The sequence below is a fragment of the Chelmon rostratus genome, chromosome 2 (assembly GCF_017976325.1).
Source record: "Chelmon rostratus isolate fCheRos1 chromosome 2, fCheRos1.pri, whole genome shotgun sequence".
Taxonomy (NCBI): domain Eukaryota; kingdom Metazoa; phylum Chordata; class Actinopteri; order Chaetodontiformes; family Chaetodontidae; genus Chelmon; species Chelmon rostratus.
The window spans coordinates 5,353,540-5,376,555 of NC_055659.1; the positions used below are offsets into that span (position 1 = coordinate 5,353,540).

Genomic DNA, 23,016 nt, shown 5'->3' on the forward strand with positions numbered 1-23,016 from the left:
CCAGATTATGTTGAAAATCAAGCATTTTTCATGGACTACATTTAAATTGAGGCATATTCCTAACCTTGAAATCATTTCCAGACTTACAAAGGCTGTATCATGATATTCATACTGATATTTGCGCTACAGTATGATAATGGTATTTCCTACCTGCCAGCTGCTCTCTGAGGCCTCCTGAGTGTTGGCTAACAGACGCTGCAGAGTGGCTAGCTTCTGCTCCAACATCTGCTCTCTGTGTAAGGCCTCCTGGCAGAAAGAGACAGAAAGAGAGGGAGGAGAGCAGTGGGTAATCAATGATGATGAGAAAAATAAAGAAATCAGGAGGAACAAAAACAACAGTGTCACTGAAAGTGAAGAGAACAAGGTGTAAACTGATTTTAAATCAGTTCTCCTGTACACATTTAACTTAGAAGAGCTTTAATTTTCAATTAACTCCGATCCTGTAATGTGCCTGACTTGATGATGTAGTTTTTATTTTTATTGGTATAATTATGAAGTGAAAAGATGGACATGTGCTTTGCACCATACAACTGAGTCAGTTCTAATCAATAAGACAAAGTCATCTCAGATCACTGCAAACAAACCCTAGACAGTTTCTATCCTCCTCTGTTCCTGTTGACGCTGTTATGGTTGCATGATTTGCTATGACACTAAAATGCTTTATAATATATCTGATGATTAATAAAAAGTAACTTGTACATCTGACTCTGTTTTATTACTTTCAGTGTAGTTTGACAGAATGGCCAGTAGGTGTCAGTGTGTTACCTGTAGATACTGGGAGAGTTGGAACAGTTCCTGAGAATACATACTGGGAGTGTTGGCCGCAACCTAGAAAAGACACACACACATACGCCATGGTAACATATTGACAGTCTTGAGTTCGTTCAGCCTTGTGTTTGAACTGAAAGTGAACAAACAAAGGAAAACCCACAGAGGTCAAAAGTAAATTCTATGTAACACACACACACACACACACACACAGACACACACACAAATATGGATGCATTTATGTATCTCTCATGCACAGACAGACAGACAGACAGACAGACAGACAGAAAAATGGATGCATTTATGTATCTTTCACGCGCACACACACACACACACACACACACACACACACAGTTGTGTTTCCATCACTTAAGAGAACATTACATGGATAATACCATAACCATAACTACTTTACATCTTCACTCTAAAATTTAATGATGTACATTATTGGGACATTTTGTCCCCAGACGGAAGTCCCCACAGTGTGCCAGTGTAAACAGATTTATATCCTCACAACATGAGTAATACATGTCCACACAGCTACACACACAAATTTGAACTATTCTGATTATAAAACTCAGTAGTAGTGGGAATGAGCCCTGAAACTCCTGCACTAAAGTCAGAAGCATTAAAAATACTGCAGGGTCACAAATACTACAGTATACAGTAGTACCAGTGATGAAACTGGTGGACTTGTGAGCCAGCTATATAGAACTACACTAAGATTCATGTCCATCTGAACATCTTAAACTATTCCACACCTGATACGGTTGCAACTGCATGATCAAAAAGTATGACAGCGCTGAATACAGGTGTTTCATGTATCATTGGCATCTACAATTTTGACTACTTCAAACACTGATTGTGAGCACACTGTCGTGAAACCAAAGCTACATGCGGTCTGTCCAAACACCACACATACTTTGTCTACGCATTCAATACACTTCCAGCTTAAGCCAATGTGGCAGCCTGGGTGTGTGTGTGTGTCTGTGAGTGTGTACTTCCGTGTGTGTGTCTGTCTTTGAGACCCAGGAGGCGCAAGGATCCTGCTTTAGGATACTTAATTATGTTAGAGAAGTGGCTCAAATCTAATCACAGCTCCTCCTTGACACACACTCACACGCACACACACAAGTCAGCTCCAGCCTACATTCCTCAGACAGGTTACACTGAGGCCCTGTTGTTCTCAGTGTTGGAGGGAACGCAGAACAGGGTGAGGCAGCAGAGAAAGCTAACATGGCACAGTGTGGACTTTGCAAACAATTAGCCTGGCATTGTACTGTATTATGGGGTGCCATCATTAAACCAAAAAAAGCAAAACATAAATTTTCTATTTTCTTCTCAAAGAACACAGGATAAGTGATTTGCAGAGCTATGGCAGACAAAAAAAAGGAAATTTGATTTCAGTTGGATTGTAAATAGTTTAGTAGACACCAAAAGACACAAAGCACTCAGCTTAAATTGTGGGGGAAAAGAAACATGCCCCCTGACCCATATGAAAGACTTCTGTAGTATGGCAGCAGAAACTGGCAAGATTCCCTGCATTCCTCTATCAGCTGACCACCCCACTCTGTGTGTGTGTGTGTGTGTGTGTGTGTGTGTGCAAAGTGTGTGAAACCACTCAATACACGCACATACGCATGCACACACGCACGCACACGAGCACAGCTCCATCACCGCACGCACGCAAACCCGAGTGTGAGACAAACAACTTGCACAGGGGACAGGACAACAACACACATTTCTGTTCTTACCTTGTCTACAGGTAGTGGTAACGGAGTCTGGATGACACTGAAAGAGGAAGGGAGAGGAAAAAACATTTTGTCACCATGGAAACAGCGGGGAGGGAAGACTCATGGAGTAACCACGGCGACAGAAAGGAAAAAAATGGTTCCTGAAGGTCTTGTGACACTCGTTTTTCACCTCCTCGTTAAACAAAAAACCTCATCTCAGCACGCTGAAGTCACTGAAGTGAGAAATAAAATCAGTTAAACATAGCTTTAGGAACTTTAAAACTTTCTGAAATATTCGTGAAGCTTTCTGTTGTTCCCAATAATTATTTTCCATGAAGTTGTTGATTTTCTCCTTGTACTGATTAAATTAATCAGCTAGTTTCATTTTAGATTTAATATTCGCTTCTACTAGAGCCTCAAAAATGCAGACAGACACACACATGAGGAACTAATTAACAGCTAAACTAGAACCTCAAACTGGCTTATACTTCAGGAATGAAACAGAGGAACCACTGACTGAACAGGCTTTCCAAAAGGGTAAACAGCATGTTGTGGCTGTTGTGTGTAAGTCACTGATAGGGTCGTTCGACTGGACGAGTATACTGGTCTTTGGCGATTCATTTAATAGCATGTCATCGAAAAATGAGCAAGAGCTGCTATTCTGCGACAGACTCTGATCAGCTGCTCAGTAGCACAGAGAAGTTGACAGTGGCCAGTTGGAAGATTTTAACAAACTGTATCACCCAATTCTAATGACTAAACATCAAGCACAGCCAGACCATCATTACGCTGGACAAGGATTCCTTAAACTACAATTAAAGTTAATGAGCGATGTGACAGCTCACTAATACAGAGCAGCCTGAGGCCGGTTTTTCAGAGATGCAGAAGAAGCCTGTAGTCAACATTAGAAATGACAAGTCATACAACTTTGCCTTTAGCTAACTCAGCTAATAATGTACCAGTCAATCAAATCAGGGCCCAAGACATTTAAAGCTAGAGATGATTAGCTGTTCTCACTGTTAGGAGGAGCGGTGAGCTCAGTGCAGAGGCAAAGAGTGCTGGTGGTTGGTGGTTTACATCACCAACATGTACAAGTCAAGACATTTGAGAAACAAAAGAACAAGCTTTGTAAAAGGCATCTTCATTCAGAGAGGAAGGTGGGTAAGAACCTGATGACCGAGAAGGATTTAGGTATATTAAACCTTGGTGTCCGTTTCATCCATCACAAGTTTGTTTATGGTAACGTAACTGGTTAAAAGTTAAAGTTGAAACTGGATGAGAGACAAAATCCAGCCAATCAATTCACTCACAAAATTAAGTGTGAACTAAAACCCTGTGGTTGTTTCCCTATAGATTTACTGTTAATCATAACATTTATTTTAACCTTTTTGTAATAGGTTTAATTGTCAGTATTTTCCCAACCTTGGTCTCCTCTTGACTGTATGGTAGTGTTGTAGAGATTAGAGTACAGATGCTTGTTTCTAAATGTTTTTTTAGTTATGTAAAGAGCATCATGAGATTAAAGCAACCAGTCAACAAGCGACAAAAATATTTGATCAACAGCAAACTTAACAGTGCAGAAGAATTCGAATTCGAATAAACCACGGGTCAGGTGATTTATGTGACATAACACAGGTGGTCCCGCTTTTGTTTCCTGTTAGTTCAGTGCAAACCATGTGCACCAATATGGTTTCTGGGAGAGTTGTTTCCAATCAAACGGACACTGTCAGGAGTTATGACCGCAGCTGCTTGGATGGGGATTTAAAAAATGGAAAATTCTTAATTCACACAACAGAGCAAATTAACAAAACAACTAGGAAAAGATCAGAATCAATGTGTGCTTTTTGTTCACACAGCAGTAAACCAACAGCAGATTTGAGTCTCACTGTGGGGAAAACTGGCCACGTTTAGTTTCTGCCCTGCATGAGAGGAGATATTTATCTAAAGTCCTGAATCTTAGAGCAACACAAGGTCAAACTGGTTTGTTTTAGTGGGGGTGAAGATAATCCAGATTTTACCTGGGAACAGTCAGAGTTCAGGAATGAAGGTAAACTTGACTATGGGAAAATATAACAAAACTCTGTTAATGTGTAACCACCAACCAGCAGGAGAGGTGGAGACAGCAGCTTCTACAGCAACTGTGTGAGGAAATGACAAAAACTTCTCTAAATTCATAATACAACACTTCAGACATTCATGTACAAATATTTGAGGTACTTGTGCACTGACTTTATAAATGATATAATACTTCTGATTTTTACGCTGTCCATCATTTAACTATATTCATTTATGTTTTGTCAGGTTACAGGCATACTGGAGCATGTCCCAGCTGACACTGAATGAGAGGTCGGGTGCTCTCTGGACAGCTCACCAGTCCATCACTGGGCTGACATACAACCATTCAACTTCACATTCATACCCAGAGCAAACCCAGAGGCACATGGGGAGAACATGAACACAAATTTAATAGATGTGAACTTAAGACCTTCTTGGTGTGAGTCCACAGTGCTCATCCCTGTACCCACTGCGCAGCCTGCTGCCCTTCCATCATTATGTTTTCATCCACATCTGGAGGCAGCTGCACCAGCTGTGTGCTGAAACATATCCTACTTACGATTTGTTTACAAAGTGGAGACTTACTCTCATGAATTTCCTTAATTAAAAGGACAAGGTTTGCAGCACACTACTAGAAGTCTACTAGTACTAGATATTTACACCCACTAACTGCCTGAACCAAATGACAAAACCTGAATGTTGAACCAAATACTATGATGTAAGCTGGTATAAGAGCCATAGTATACAGGCTTTACTCTCAGACATGACGAGTGTCAACAATAACCTTGACTAATTAGTATGAAATTTTTCAAACAAGACAGGCCTATAAGCTGGCATGTATCACTAAACACCACAAAAGAACACAACAGATGGTAAGTGGCAAAACCTTATGCCAATAATATTAGACCAAATCACCAAATAAGACTTCTAGTTCTAAAACACATTTTTCCCATGTATGCACACATGCACAAAAAGTCATGGCCACAGATACAAAGGACTGTCAGATGGTGTAAATATACTGCTTGCCTTTGTCTGTCAGAACCTTATTTTTGGAAGTTGTGTTAATGATTTAAACTTTTCTAAGGTCTTTACTCACTAATAAATTCCTGAAGTTTTAATGATATAACCAGCTTTAGTAAATCAAAGTAAAGCTTGTAGATACTTAATACTTTGGGAAGACTTTCCAAATAGCTGTGGCAAGCCAACCCTGGTGAGAAATTCATTATGCTTTTATTTGAGAAACTGAAGGGAGAGATCAAGAAAAATACAAACCAACACAACTAAGATTAAATCAACTTAACTAAAGGTAAAGTAAAACAAACAAAAAAATGTTTGGGGTACTACACGCCCTGGAAGTTCTTATTCATCTAAAAAGGTGGGAGTGGGTAAAGTACTTTCATCAGTGACTCTTGTTTGTACTCAAGGCCAATGTTTAGGTAAGTAAACTGGTTAAAAGACACTTCAAGGGATAAGCCAATCATTTAAAAGCACTTTTGTACTTTCAGCAGTGCAGGTTCTCCGCAGAGATCAGGGGTCCTGCTGCTGCTGTTCTCCTTCAGTGTGACAAACTACTTCCAGACAGCAACATCATCCATCACAGTAAACACCAGAGACTTTCAATGCTGAGTTAAGTGTTTTCATATCAGAGCTGCATTACACTGAGCTCTGCTGCCTGTCGATCACCCCACACTCAGGAAGCAGCAAGAATCCTCCAGGAAATAATCCTCCTCAATATGTCCTCTTATAGACGTCACTCTCTCTTAAGGTACAAGACTTCTTTTTAGCTTTTATCTTGTCCTTTTAAATAAGTCTCTCTGACCCGTGACAGCAGATCATTTCAAGCTACATTTCACATGGTGAAAATAAACAAATACAGGATACAAAAATCATAATTACATGCAGTATGCTTTGCAATGGGGTTAATAAGCACTGGACATACAGAATGAAACTGGCTGTTCTTCTGAATAACACAAGGACACAAAGGGTGTAAAATTAACCTTTTTTCTTGTAGTGCACTTTCGCCATGTCAAATTGTGGGGCCGCTTTAAACTAATAATTTTACATTGCATACCTGCAATTAAGCACTTATTTTGCAGTAGTTTTTTGGTCCAATTTCTTCTGATTGCTGGACACTGGTGGTGGGAGTCTTCTCCCTAATGATTCCATCTTCCTGTGTGGCTCCAACAATTTGTTTGTGCTACGTTCATTCAGTCGCAGCAGTCTGTCACGCTGTAATTTCAATCAACATGGCAATTACTATGCATGATGTTGTCTTATTTATCACCACCGCCAGAAGCTGGTCTGTCACTCAAACAGCATCATCACAGCAGGAGGCCCCTCCATTCATAATTTTTATTTATTTAATTGGCCAGTTCTTGAATCAAATCGCACTTCTCTACCACAGCAATCTGAAAACCTGTAACCTGGGGCTTCGCATAGCCTGAACTCATGAGGTTAAAATGATTGCTAGGTTTTTGCTTGCGTTTCTGCTGTATTTTGCAAACAAGGATGTTTCAGATATACGTCATTAAATAAGAGGACAGTAAGACCTCAAGTGTACTTTGTGTTTAGTGCCAATTAGTAAATGTTGGCAAGCTGACAAACGAAAGTAAGATGGACAACATGGTAAACGTTATGCCCGCTAAATATCAGAATATTAGCTTTGTCATGCTGATGCGACCGCTGTGCCCAAATACAGCCCAGCAGAGCCACTGGCATGACTTTAGACTCTTAATCTTGTTATGTGCTGATCTGTATGCGACAGAATTAAATGGCAGTGGGACCAAAAACAATGAAAGAATGCGAGGGTATCCTAGTGGCTTACGAGTCTAAGACTGCAGACTTTTGCTGCATGCTGGCACCAAGTTCCACAGCAGGTGTCCACAGCAGGCTCTGTCTACATCAAACAAATCACTTTCATTTTCAGTCATCATCAAACACTGACTGCAAAGACTAGACCAGCACTGCTCTAAAATATCCCATTTTATAAAGATGAGAAAAAAATCAACAGTATGACATGACCTACATTCAAAGCTCTTCAACTATGGCTCACAAGAAGATCAAGTCTGCCTACACACACAAACACACATACACACACAAAGCTGGTCCATAAGAATCAGTCATCCACATTAGATTTTAGTTGAGTGTGTTTTGCATGGAGGGACTGATGATGGAAAACACTGGCAGTAGTTTCCATCTGTGCCCTGCTCAGATATTTCTACCACTACACAGGTTTTACAATCATACCAAACTCAAACCTGTTGTGGAGGACTGGAGAAGCTGTTTTGGAGAACATTTTGGCCTGTCCACAAATGCTCAGCAACAAACCTCAGCGATGATTTGGCATTGTTCGAAGTATGTCTGGAGCACAGACTATCAAGTGTGAGTGTGAAGTACCAGGTGGCATTGAATGTCTCGATTCATTCTCTTCTTTACTTATTCTTGCATGTAATAGTTTTAGACAATGTTCTTGCATTTCTTCTTGGACAACAATTTTTTTGTTCAAGCAAAAAGCTATGAAATCATTCTGGCATCAATACTAGTGCTGAAACCACTGATGAATCAAAGGATTAGTCAATCAGTAGAAACGCAACAACAATATTGATCATTAATAACCACTAAACTAATAAATTATGAAGGAAAAATGCAAAACATTTGCCATTTTCAACTTCTCAAACATTTCTCCGTTTCATATTATCGTAAATCTTCAGATCTTTGTTTACTACTTGCAAAGAGTTATCTCACTCTCTTCAAAAGTTCATTAATTGGATGAAAGAACTGTGCTTAACTTTACCTCTGAATAAGATTACCTACACTGTCAACCATGCACAATCGCTCTATCAGAACATTTAGGGTTCTTTTAGACAATGTATGGAGAATTTAGATTTAAGTCATGTGCTGAATGTGGTTGGCGAGATATAAATATAAGTGGTCCTCTGCAGAGCTGCCTGAACGATGTGAACTCCTATTATTCAATTGTTCTGTTTCACGTGAATTATCTCTCTCTCTCTAACAAATCCAACAGTCATCTGACCATACCACAAAAAACAGCTCTGTCTTGTTATGTTCTCTAGCAACTGTTGAGCACTTTAGACTTCCAGCTTCATTTTATGACAGGATGTAGATTTTTTTAAGAATTCAAGCTTTACATGGAGTTCACAAACACAAATCTTCTTGGTATTAGTATTCGGCCATAAAGCTCAATGAACAATAAGCAGCATGTCCTGGCTGATCAGGACCATCTAAAAAAAATCCTGGATCAGATTCTGGACAGCAGAGACGTTACCTGCCAGGTCTTCTTCTTGTTTGTGTCAGACGGTGATTTGTTAAAGGACAAAGTTCGCTGTTCGGCCTCTATCTCAGCCTGCCTCAGATACTCCTGGGAGAAAATGGATCCTTCCCTGTTACTTCATTTTCTCTCCTTGTTGTCGAAGACCGAGCAGCTGATTCCTCACTTTTCCACAGCATGAGTGAAGTCATCCCATAACAAACTTTCTTTCTTTCTTTCTACTTCTTGCTCCTCCTCTCCTTAGAGCAAAACAGATGATTTTCTTCCTTTAACTTGTGGAAGTTACTGTAGCTCCACCCCTCGTGGCACTCACTGCGAGGAAACAAACTCCACTCTGCAGCAGCTACAGCTCTTCACCACCTTTATGGTATGTGGGAGGCTAAAGGTGCGCTGAATAACTAACCTGCCATTTCATGGGACGGGTGGAGTTATCATTTATCTAAGTCTCATCAATTTACAAGCTGGCATTCAAAAGCTCCACTCACCTGGGAGAGAGCAATGGTTCTAAATGAAACATCCTCTCTAACCACTTGATCGTGTGTGTGTGTGTGTGTGTGTGTGTGTGTGAGTGTGGGTGGTTTGAGGAAATTGATAAGGCAAACAAAGGGGATCTATTGTCAAGAACAACTCAGTGACTGGTGACAGTGGTGGTTAAACCTGAAACAGGTTGGAGTTCAGTATTACAGAGTCTTTGTTATTTGTACCTGGGAGATTTATTTTTCACCAGATAAGAGCTGCATGTTTCCTGTACAGAAACAGGAACTGTGAGACACTGAATAAAGCTGAGGCAGAGCTTTAACTTGTGAATCGTATCTTTTTGTGTTGTTCTCCTGTCTGTGTGTCTCCTCATCAATATTAAGAATGTGAAAGAAACTGAGTCACACAGAGGCAGAAAGCTGCTGCTGCACGTTTTCAAACTTCTCTGGCCACACCCCAAATCAGTGATGTCACAACAGGCGTTTTGCATTAGATGGAAAACACAATAATACTGACGTGTGTACACACACACGCACGCACGCACACGCACACAGAGTTTTGCTTTGTATTTTTCTCAAAGTCTAATGGAGGTGGCTGCAGGGAGCTCAGACTGCAGCTATTTAAACAACACTGCAGCCACGTGTTTAAATAGAGTGTTAAAGTTCAAAAAGTTTGAACTTCTCAGAAGCTCAAAGTTAAATCAGTCTGTTCTTTTGAGTTTTCAGGTTCAAACCTACAGCTGTAATGAAAGATAACATTAAATCAGGTTTTCAAAGGATCCAGATTTTCTACTGTATGAATACAGATGCTAAGCTCACACACAGAGGGCAACTTTGCAAAGCTGTATCTGGCAGACTTCCAGAAGGCTAATGCTAACACCAGGGAAACATTCTTCAGCTATTAATAAATCTGTCTGATTTAGCTGAACATCTCTCTCACCAGCCGCACTTTTTAGAGACAGAGTAAAATTTGTCATGTTGGAGAAGGTAACTGTCATATGTGGATTTGTCACAGTGGGTGGCACCACTGATATATAAGCCTATGATAGTATAATTCCATATTATCCCTTCAAGACATGTTTAGAATTAAGTAATGATCCATTAATCAATAATAATTTTATTCTATGAACATTGTATTCACTGTAAATTGGCAGATACGGCCCAGATTTGTGCATTCCTGAAACATGAGTTACATCCGTGCAGGTGTTTTCAACAGCTGGTCTTTGAATTTCCATTTGGATAAACTGTGAGGCTACACAGCAAACACCAATGTCAGAATATGCTTTTACCTTAACTGCACTTGTGATTGCATTTCTAAGACAAAGTCTATAACCACCAGTCTTCACCTAACCAGCTCACTGGTGCTGCATAGCTGACCAGTCTTCCAGTCAACACCAAACCTTCGCAAAGCTGATTTTCCAATTTTCTCTCACAAGTTGTTGCACTGACCATGTAAACATGCCCACGTGCTATAATGATATTTATACTAACAATATATTAAATGACAGTGTGAACATTTGGTCACGTTGCTCTTAGTAGTGAACCTACAGAGAATTATCACCTGAATCTGCCCCCATGGCTTGATGGAGCTTCCAAGGTTCAGCTCATTGTTTAGCTGTCTGGCCCACAACCTCACTGTCTTGGTTCACTCTCACTGCTCTTATAGGATTTTTTACAGGAAAAAAAAAACACCTAGCTTCTCCACTTTACACCACACACTCAGAACAAAACAGACACAGTAAGAGACTAGCTGATGAAAGCACTGGAGCATTTAGCAGCTAAAGAGCCAGATATTTCTCTCAGGAGTTGGTAGACAGCAACAGCAGAGCTAAAATAAGATGGAATCTGAAACACGTTAACGGTCAAATCAACTTTTCTGTTTGTCAAAACAGACAGCAGGAGCAGAACAGACCCATTAACTCTTTATTCCAGTCTGTGTTCATGCAGGTCAGGATGCTCGTCAGTGTTTTCCAGACTGAAAGCAGGACAGCAGGGCAGCAGATGGCACTGGCCACCATGGCACCATGCCCCAGCATCACACACACACACACACGTAGATAGCTACAGCCACATGGTAGCTACAGTAGTCAATTACAAACTCACAGACACACAGACAGGTGGGACTCCCAATACAGTAGGAAGTTCCATGCTGGGTTCACACACACACAGACACACACAACCAAGAGAGAGACAGTGAGAGAGCGAGAGCAATTTCCTTGTACTTGTACTTTGTAAACAAAATGGCTGTCCTCATCATCAACTAGACTGACACTAATCACATCACTATGCAAGCAGAAATTTGGTGTATGTGTGTGCGTGTGTAAAAGCAGTCAGACAGGCAGGAACAGCTTAATTTACAGTAACCAGAGAACTATTAATACCACCAGAACCTGGTTCAGTCTGTCCAGTGGCAATGCTGCATTCAGGGGCAGTAACAAATTACAATATTTAAATCAAACCATCTAAAATAGAGAAAGTTTAGTTGAAATTTGTGCTCGACATACAATTTGTGAGTGATCAGTGTGAAAGATACATGGATCAGAATGCTTACTCGCTTCGTCGGCGTGCCTCCATGCCATCAGGTAGAAAGAGTTTGACTGTTGACACGATGCAGCCATGAGTGACTGGAAAAACAAACAACCAACCACCATGTTAACGTAGAACACGACAGTGCTGGTTACCAGTTCTGAGTCAACATCATCTTCAGGCTAGTATTCCTGGTGACGACTACGAGTGCTTTTTGTTATTGGCTAAAATAAAACTGTGCATGTTTGAAAACTTTCAGCATCCTGGACAGCTCACAAAAAGTTACACACTTATCCAAGAGCATCTCAAAACTAGACAACCCATCATGCATTCCATGATAGGTTGTCTAGCAAGAAATTCATGCCAACTCACAGGTTTTGTGAACTTGCTTGAGTTGTGTAATCTATTGCAGTAATGTTACGTCTATTACTTTGAAGTGGATGAGCTAAACCCTCCGAACACACAAGGCTTCATTACGCTCTTCTGAGCATACAACTATGATGAGCTACAACTGAAATGTGTTTTGTGTATACTTTATATAATGTAATTCTGTGGTTTAGCAGTGCTATGTTTGGAACTGTAGACTGGAGTAACTGTGAAATAATGATGTTTACGGATTAACCTGTAATAGAAGTCTCATATGTATCAAGTCCAATGCAGGTTGAATGCACACTGGGTCTCCAGAATGAAAGGAGTATTAGTGGAGCTGAAAATTTGACCTCAATATCAGCTATGCACAGCATGTAGTCTCTGACCTAAGCAAAATGAGCCTTAAGGTACCCTTGAGGATTAGTCAAGTGTAATTATTTCAGGGTTGTATGAGTGCATTATCAACTACACAGCTGGTAGAGGAAGGAAAACCTCACCATAACCATCTTTTTTTTTTATTCTTTCCATTCTGCATCTCTCTCAGCATACTTTGACAGTGATTGTGTAAATTAAATCTATTATAATTTTAATATGTTACTGTGTGTATGTACCTTTGCGTGTGTTCTCAGTGACGTCGACGCCAAACTGAATGATGTCGCCGGAGAGAACCTCGCAGGGCGGACTCTCCTCCGAGCCGCGGCTTAACCTCTGGCTGTTGATGAACGTCCCGTTGCTGCTTTTAGTGTCCTGCAGGTAGAACTGAAACACAAACACAGCAGGTGAGAACCATGGGAAGAAATCAATAAAACATGGACACAAAAATAACATGGACATGGACAGACTAGTAGAATCAAGTGCAAATTATCAAGGACACTGACAGAAGGGAGTGAAAAAAATATGATACAGGGCAACAGTAAATATTCAGCTATGGCTCAAACTAAAATTTCACAACTGCCAATACTAATTTTCAAACTCTATACATCATATTAGTGTTACGCCATAAGACAGCAGCCAAGAGCCACCATCAAGCATAGGAGATAAACACAGAAGTCAAAGTTCCGATCAGACCCCAGTTTCAGTGAGACTGGCAAAGAAAGCAGGGAAAAACAACGTATGAAGTATCAAAGACAGACAAAATCCTCTTGCAAGAGACTGAGGTTGCATTTTGTCCAGTTTCCACTGGTTTTCATTAAGAAATTAAGGAGAATTTCTAACATTTCTGTATTGCACTGTACAAACACTGAACAAACACTATCCCCAAAAGACAACAGCCATTGGAATCTATGAAACTGCAAACCTTGTGATTTGAAAAAGTAAATACAAAATAAACAGAACAAGAAAATAAACTTGTTTTTAATCGGGAGAAGAGTTTCAGTTAGTTCTAGCTTTGCTAAATTTATTGAAAGCACCAAAACATTTATGCATTGCACAATGTGGAGCAATACCAACACACCATCTTCGTCTTATCTGCAACTCTTTCTCTGTTGCTAATTTAACTGACCGGGAAAGAAAACTGTCGCCAAACAACTGATCTAAAGGATGCAGGCTGCTCCTCCAGCTCTGCTGTTTCATGTGTGATTGCCATAGCGTGACTGACTGATATCTCAATGAGATATTTGGAGGAGAATTTGTTGTGCTAATCCAGGCACATGTTGCTAACAGTATATGGCTTTACGTTTCCGGGCAGGACTTGCACCTTTGAACTTTGGTCCCACATTACAGTATGTGCATCAATCTACAAACTATTTAGTGTTGTGTAGCTGAGTGCACCAGACCATGACCCCCTTTCTGTAACTAGGCACAGATACTCACTGCTGCCCTACCAGCAACAGCTACAGGCCGAACGAGCCAGCAGGAAAGAGACAATACACTAAATAATAAAATAATACTGTCATTTATGACATAACAATACACTTCCACGACTGACTGTGATGTAGTCAGTTGAATACAGGATCACATCTCAGCGAGGCTGTACTTGAACAAAATTCTCACATCAGGAAGCTAACATGCTCACAATGACAATGCTAACATGCCGATGTTCAGCAAGTATGTTTGTCTTAGTTTAGCATGTTAGCAGGCCAACATTTCAAAATCAGCACTAAATACAAAGTACAACTGAGACTGATGGGAATTTCATTAGTTATGCAGGTATTTGGTCATGGACCATTTTGGACTGGATAATGGCACCAGACAAAAGGTCAGGGGATCACCTAAGTCAATAGGCTTCACCCTCTCGGGATCATGAGTATTAGTACAAATTTTGCTGGCAGAATTTCTACATCTAATAGTTGATGAGATATTTCAGCATTGACCAAAGTGGAGAACTGACCGCCATTACCATCCTGGAAGCCATGACATAGTTAGAAAAAGCATCAACTCTTCCTGGTTCACCTTCTTATTATGCTACACACAAAACATGCTCAAATTGGCACAAATATAAAATCTAAAACTGAGTAAAAATTGACCTTATCTGCTTTTCAAGGTATCCTGTCTTGGGCTGTCACGATCATGTAATTTTAGATGACAATTAATTGTCGTATAAATAATTAAAATTAATGATGTGTCTTTTTTTTGTCATTTTGTGCCATTATTATAGTATAAGCCTAATAATAGTTCATCAATACACATACACCATAAAATATGGTCTCATGAGCTGAAGCTAAAGAACATGACATTGGAACGTCATTACAATTTTCCTCCCTCAGCCACCATACCCCTCAGGAAGGAGACGCGTTCTACCTTTTACAGATAACGTACTTTGGCGAAAAGTGCAAACCAATCACAGAAAAACAGCAAAGGACCCTGAGATGATGCCTGAGGAAACGGGTACAAAAGTATCTATATACACAGTAAAAACAAGACCTAGATCAACATGACCTGAAAGGCCACTCAGCAAGGAAGAATGCACTGCTCCAAAACTACCATAAGAAAGTCAGACTACAGCTAGCAACTGCAAAGGGGCAAATATCATAGCTTTTGGAGAAATGTCCTCTGGTCCGATGAAACAAAAATTAAACTCTTTGCCCATAATGATCATCGTTATGTTTGGAGAAAAAAGGGGGAGGGTTACCAGCTAAAGAACACCAGATGGCATCATGAGGAGGAAAATTCAAGAAAATCTCAAGACATTTGCTTGGTTGCAAATGGGTCTTCCAAATGGACAATGAGCCCAAGCATACTTCCAAAGCAGTGGCAAAATGGCTTAAGGACAACAAAGTCAAGGGGTGTTCAGCTCAGCGAGTCTGTGTACTGATCACATCAGCATGCTAACATGGTCACAGTGACAATGCTAACATGCTGATCTTCAACAGGAATGTTTATCTTAGTTTAGAGTGGAGTGGAGACTGGAGTGGCTATCACAAAGCCCTGACCTCAATCCAATAGAGAATTTGTGGGCATAACTTAAAAAGCATCTGATAGCAAGGCGGCCTACAAACGTGCATCTGTTACATCAGTTCTGTTAGGAGCAATGGGCCAAAATTCCAGCGACTTATTTTGAGAAGCTTGTGGAAGGCTAGCCGAAATATCTGACCCAAGTGAAACAATTTGAAGCCAATGGTACCAACACTCTTAAAATAAAGTAGTGATCCGAACGGACCTAAGAGAGGGAATGTTTGCTGAGATTGAATGCCAAGAATTGTGAAAAACTAAGTCTGAATGTGTATAAGGGTGTACATAGACCATAGATTTCATCTGTAGGTCTGTGTGACTAGTTGTTCATAATTTAATCCTGAGGCTATACTGTAGTTCGTAGCCCAGAAATACAAAACGATACTGACAATCCAGAAACATGTAACGTAATTTTAAAGCACTAAGACACAGCCACAGAGCACATATCCATGACAACCACAACAGTAAATCACAAACAGCAAAAATCACACAACTCTGTTTCATTCACATATCACTGAGAAAATACACATACACAGAAATCTTATTCACAGACAGAAATGAAGCGTATACACACACAATCACACACAGATGTCAAACAGGACACTGAGTACGTACACACATCAGGCATAAACTGCACAATAATAACAATAATTAAAAGCTAAAACTGAAACAGAAATCTAACGTACAAAAATAAACCTAATGGCAGAACACACACAGGAACGTATAAATTACACACGCGCACACACACACACACACACACACACAGTTAGCGATCTGATCTGGATGCCTGAGGCCTGTCTGTCGTTCCAGGAGTTTCATTCATCAGCTCTCAGCTCTCCATCATGACTGAAAACCACAGTCGATCTATCAGGGAGAGAGAGAGAGAGAGAGAGAGAGAGAGACTGAATGCTGAAGAGAGGAAGGAGGGACTGAAGAAGCAAAAAGCGAAAACAAGGGAGCACCAAGAGACGGAGAGGAAGAGAGCTGCAGAGACGGACTGGTTGACTTCGCTGTTTATCCGACTGCAGTGTGCTACGAAAAGCCACCAATTCATGGATCATGATAGCCACACACACAAACGCGCACACACAGACACACAGAGACAGTTGCCTCCTGTCCCCATGGTAACCTGGAGACAGGGAGGGAGGGACCTAACTATAGAGCTTTTCACCCAGCAACAACACACTCATACACACACTATGCGTCACGTAACTCACATAAAGCTCTCATACACTTAAACCTAGTAGGTCTCACTATAGACACACACACACACACACACACACACACACACACACACACACACACACACACACACACACACACACACACACACACACACACACACACACACACACACACAGTATGAAGCCATCGACCTGTGAGCAGCAGACTGCTGGTTGAGTCTCAGTCCAGTGAAAGTCGCCTGTGTCATTTGTGATATCATTTCCTTTCAATAATTTTATATGTGATCTTTGCTTGTTTCATTGCAATATAGGCAACATGTCACATGACCTACAAGTAACAATCAAGTGATGACAGCAATGAAATGGCATGTAAAACAAGACTGAAGCCACTTTCAGACAGCACAGCATGGAAAAAAAACACAGCCCCTCACTCTTTTGAATGGGGCCACTGTACTGGAACAGCAGGGGTCTCAATACAGAGGCTCTAGCAAAAATATGCCAAAAAAAAAAAAAAAATTAATGTGGCGCAACTTTTGCACTGTGGCCATTCATACAACTGTATTTACATGAAAAGCATCATAAAATTTGGTACTTTCATCACCTGGAAAACTGTGGAATGTGCAGTACGACAGGACCTGTGGGTAAACCTTCACCAAGTTGGGGTTAAGCGAGAACATTTTCACCTTCTACCGAAACTACCTGTCCATCTCTTTATTTCCTGCCAGTTGGCCTTCAGAGGAGTCTCTTTCTAGTGGTTACAGGTTGCTGTATGATCTCAGTCAGAATCTGATCTCCCAAACTCATTTTAACACCTAAACTTCATGACTCATACAGGAAGTCCCTTTCATTTCTAGAAACAAACTGAGTTTATGCTGAATCACAGATGCTTCATTTCCTCATTTATCAGAGCTAAGAGACTGGCTAAAAATGAACTCTGAGGTGACACTGTCCATCAGCAGCAGTCATAATCCCAGCTGACTAGCTATGAAGCATCAGTGACACCGGCAGCCCACCGGCAGCACAGACAAACTTCAGTCATAATAACTGGCTGACTTCGACCTCAAAAGAATAAACAACTGAATGATAGTGTTTCCCATCAATTACCTAGACTGTGGTGGCCTGCCACATTCGAATTTGTCCCACCACAGCCAAAAATATTTCTTCACTTGTCATAATAACATAAAAGATCTCTAACTCTAAATCTCTATATCTACCCAAAGCAGACATGGAAACAAGCACAATACTGTACTGACAAACACTGCTTTTATTTAATTTTAGGATTTTCTGAAATACAAAATGTTTAAGTTACATTATCCTTGCATAGATATTAATTTAAATCTGCTGGTATGCTGAATTCAAGTGCTGGTGTTAGGCTCTGTAGTAAGAGGCTTTAGTGTTTGCCTCCCTCAACAACAAAAGAAAAACATTTTGTAAAGAATTAAGGATAAGCTTCTGGCATTAGAAAAGGAACTGAAAATAATTCTGGAATAGTGAAATATTTTTTCGAATTCATACAACATCACACAAGTGCACAACCAATGTACACTTCCAACAGATTTTCACCACCAACAACATTCCTGCAACGCTTCCACCCACTTACTGAACATTTCAGGAAACACTGTATCCCTTTATCCCTCTCTGTCCTCCTCCTCCCTTTCTCTCTCCATCCCTCCTCCCTCATTAGTGTCAGCTAAATGAATGTCATGTAATTGTGTTTGGATTTTAATTTGCCCTCAGCCTAAAAAAAAACAGTGCAAACCATCAGCTGGGAGCCAACAGGCACGACAACCACTTAACCAGTCAGCGGGTCGACACATGACACCACTTTGGTTGGATGCGGCACACACACATACAAACACACACACATGAATTAATATACAAATAGACAAAAAAAAAAACCTTACAGTCAGGTGACAGATTAAGTCTGGACCTGTATTTATCAAGTCTCTCAGAATCACTCATAGGAGTCTATAAAAATATATATATTGTATAAAAATACTTAAACCTCAGAGCAGGACATGAGATTATTTCTCCTGTGTCCTATATTCATTCTCTGCAGGCGCCCTTTGATAGACAATCTAGATTTTACTACACATACAATCAAATTAAATAAATGACTGAATAAATGGATGTATGGATTGCAAAGACATTTTGTACAAATATTTGTGGATCACAGGGGATAAACCCTCAGCACCTTTTCTAGCTGTTGCTGTGGGTCTACCATCAAGGTCCAGATTTGTGTACCAGGCTCACCAGACTATTCGGCCCAAACACAAAGGATCATTCACCTACTCTACCACTAACATGTGTGGACATGTGTTTCCAATTTAGCAGGAATATGTCATCATCTGTGCTTGAGTGTTGATATAAAGAAAGCTATAATTAAACAGATGGACATAAAGAAAGACTAATTTGTGTTTTTAGTCACATTCATTGCAGTGCTGGAGCTTGTATGCAGAACGTAATCAGTTTCAAGCGATCCAAATCATCACTGTAGCTATACAGTATAAGCTTCCAATAAGACATATTAGCAAAGAGTTGTTGTCTGTCCAGCAAAAAAAAAGACAAAACCAGGTACAAGAAGCTTTAAAAGATATGCTCAATATTTTCTCGAGTCCGGTCAGGTGCCAACATATTACTTAAGACAGCAATTGCTCCTCCTGCTCCTACAGGCCATTAAAAGATCCCTTTCTCATGTGCCTCCAACGTTATGTAATAGGGTTCAAAATCAAGAGTGGAATGGAAGATACCCACTTGATTTGATTAATTCAGACAGATCAAGCCTCATATTAAGCTCACGTAAGCAAAGCAAGAATACTATACTAAAGGAAAGCTGGAGGGTAATGTAGTGTAACGCCTATATAATTCATTACTGTACAAATGAAAGAGGAACTAAGGGTCGACATCAGAAGTCACAGCCCCAGAAATCAAGTGCAAGGTCAAAAGAAAAAGCCATGAAATTTATGTTAACAATTACTGACAGTACAAGTATGAAGAGGCTCTTTGTGGGGATAGATGTCAAAGGATTGGTCACACCACAGGACCGGAACTGATGTGTGAGATTTTCTCCGTACTTTCTTAATGAATAAGCCGCTCACGCTGAAGAAGTAAGTCAGGACTAGTATGATAAACCTGTTATATTAACACTGCTGAGCAGAGGAAAGAGGGACAGAGGCTTCTTAGACTGGAGACAAAAAAAACCCCTTACAGTAATGAATGATTGTTGCCTTTCACACATGGAACCCGTCACATTGCTGGGCTCCTCCATCTGTTTAAATGATGTATTTTTAGCACTCTCACACAGTTCTCTGAACAGTCAACGTGGAACTTTTCCAGCACAAACTAGGGATCCACCTCCCTTAATATTGGACCCAGCCTAATACTTTCCCAAAATGGTGATTAAATGTGTATGTGAGAAATTGCCTATTGCTATAGCCTACACAATCTGACACATTATTTTTCACACGCTACTTCACCCAAATACTGAAGGTTCTGGTTCAAAAATCTACACGATATGAATGAAAAATCAGCTGATATGACCTGCAGCCTGGGATGCTCGTCATTCTAACCAGTGAAAGTGACGGTTAGCACTGGTTACAGATGAGAAGCTGCTACCGGAATGTTTTGTGCGCTGATCTTTTCTGTCTGAGCTGAGTCACCAGTGCAGCCAAATCATTTTTCACATTCACACACTAATTTTCACTCTTCTATGAAGTGAAATTCTGCACTGGCTGTGGTAAAGGAGATCAGTGCAACAACACTAGCAGGCTGAGGTGGACAAAGCACAGGAGAGCAAAGGAAGGGTCGGATTTTGATCAGCTCTATTTTAGCCAGTACAGTTCAATTAAAATATGCCTACCTATTATTAGGATTGGCGCAGGACATCTATAGTTCAAATATAATGGAACCGTTTTGGATAGCGCTGCAGTGCTTACGTGATATTTGGCAACTTCCACATGAGCCAAGCCAGGGCAAGAAGTTATGTACGATGTACGTGATGAAAGACTGCTTGGTACAAAACATCATTAAGCTCTACTGTTACAGCAATCTCGGCACAGAGTAAGAGCTGGTCTCTGAATTTACACAAAATTAACTTGGGGTGCAAATATGATACAGCCATGTAAAACTGGCATTTATAGGTTACAGTGCATATCTGAAAGAGGAAAGCTGTAGACGGAGACAGAGCCGGAGAGTTTGTTGATCCTGGTGTGTGTAGGTGCAGAGAGCCAACTGACTGAAGCCTGGACTCCTGCCACCATTTCCAAAAGAGGTGGTTTGCTGCTACTGGCAAACAGAAAGAGTGTTTTATCAGTCAGCATGGAAGCATATTCCTGCAGCAGAGTGTGAGCATTTCCTTGAAAGGTGAGTGTTGGTGTGCATGCTACAGATTTCAGCTGCCTATTTTCAGCTGCCTATTTTCAGCTCTGTCACTTTAGTGGTCCGTATGGAAGACAGGGGGAAGAAAGCGAGAGCAACAGTGTATTCCAGTATCTATTATCTGGCTGAACTAGTGGCTCAGAAGACTTGCCAACAAAATGTCAAATATGTAATTATTTGAACTGGAAAAAATAATACTGATTAATTGATTCGTCTGACAAAAAATGAACAGTCTCCAATTTTGATATCAATTAATGACTGAAATAATGAATACAACAAAGACATCAGACAGTTGTTTCCAGCTTCTCAAATGTTCAAAACTTTCTAATTCCTCTGTTTCATATGATATAACATATAAACTCAATATATCTGAGGTTTGGACTGTTGGCGTTTGAAGATGTCAACATTAGGGATGTCAGTTTTGCTCAATTTTGCTTCCTACAGCCCCATTACCACAACCAGCAACGAACTGGTTAATTTTGAGCAGCGCTGAGGAGCACACTGGACTGTATCTTCCAGCCAGGTATTGAATTAAAAAAATCTGGTGCCAGCAAAAATTTCAGGCAAATATTATTTGTGCTTATGGACCCTATTGTCCCATGTTTTTGTGTCCAAGTGACAAATGGAGATGATTTATGAAATCAATCAAGTAATGAGCAAGAGCACTGCAGCCGTGAAACTGGCTACAAAGTTAATCCTCCATGCTTTTGCGCAGCATCACTGTGCAGCCACTAAAAGTGCTCAGAATGTTATTCCAAGTATCTGACAACATTATGAAAATTATTCCTACAGAGACAGAATTTTGTTTAAGTTTTGAGTTTTAAAATCATTTTTGCTTAACCGGAAACAGCCGCTGAATCGCTCCCGCCAAAGCCACCGGATTCCCTTTACGGAAACAATTTTATAATCGTAAAACAGGCTTCATTAAAACACGGCAGATAGAACTCGATGAGTTGTGAATGAAATACGAGGTGCCAAACTAGCTCTGTGAATCCCATCTACCACACTGACGGGCATCACATCACTCCCAGTCCTCAGAACACCAAATGGGTGATGGCCTGAAACTGGCGTGTATCACACTGCGTATAGTTAACCAATGACATCCCTAGTCAACATTTCGATTTTTGAGTAAACACTTAATCAAAAAATAATTCAATGCATACTTAATGTTTCTTCTCATTTTCAATTAAGATGTCTTGTGATGCCAAAATACCATAAAAAATGTATTTGTCTTATAAGGAAGCTGAACAGATATCGACAGGGGGTCGGGGGAAGCTCTTGTACCAAGCAGCTTATCTGTAGTGCTTCCTAATTCTGCTTCATTTGATTAAACATAAAGAAGTTACTGTAAATTGAATGCAATGACCTATGCGCTCCTCATGTGGAACTGGTTGGAAGCAAATGTATGTTTCATAGGTACTTTTTCTATGATAGTCTATATACCATTATGTCAATTTCATAGCAACAGTCCTGATGCCAACAAGATCAATTATTTTGAATCATTTGAGACTTGAATCATGCAAATGATGGAGAAGTTCTCCTCCTCTCCTCATAGTTTAATTAGCTTTGACAAATGTTGTCAAACAAATGAGGCGGCATCAATAGAAGACATATTTGTTAGGAACAGCTTTTTGAAAGAGTTGTAGTGGCAAAATAACTTTGCTGTACCTCAGCTAGTTAACCAAAATCAGCCACATGTCAGGATTTAGCATCATGTGTTCTTATGGCTGCTGGTGACTCTTAACAATAAGCTCATGAAAGCAGATGGTGTCGACAGCACCCTCCTCTCTGTCTGAGGAAGTGTTGAAAAGCTGAAGACTCAGGATGAGTTGCTTCACCAGATAGCAGAA

The 23,016-nt window shown here is 40.3% G+C and overlaps 1 protein-coding gene across 8 annotated transcripts in view; it reads right to left on the reverse strand.

The window, feature by feature from the left end:
* The window catches only part of slmapa (sarcolemma associated protein a), a 60,502-nt gene that overhangs the window by 24,756 nt on the left and 12,730 nt on the right, over nucleotides 1-23,016 (reverse strand). For 7 of the 8 annotated variants that reach the window (XM_041945256.1, XM_041945264.1, XM_041945247.1 and 4 more), the window contains exons 2-6: nucleotides 12,827-12,974; nucleotides 11,872-11,944; nucleotides 2,523-2,559; nucleotides 766-828; nucleotides 151-246 (exon numbers count right to left, since the gene is read on the reverse strand). In XM_041945256.1, the coding sequence (XP_041801190.1) occupies nucleotides 151-246; nucleotides 766-828; nucleotides 2,523-2,559; nucleotides 11,872-11,944; nucleotides 12,827-12,974 (417 nt within the window). Of the gene's footprint in view, nucleotides 1-150; nucleotides 247-765; nucleotides 829-2,522; nucleotides 2,560-8,841; nucleotides 9,024-11,871; nucleotides 11,945-12,826; nucleotides 12,975-23,016 lie in introns of those variants that run through there. The other variant, XM_041945272.1, reaches the window with a different exon arrangement.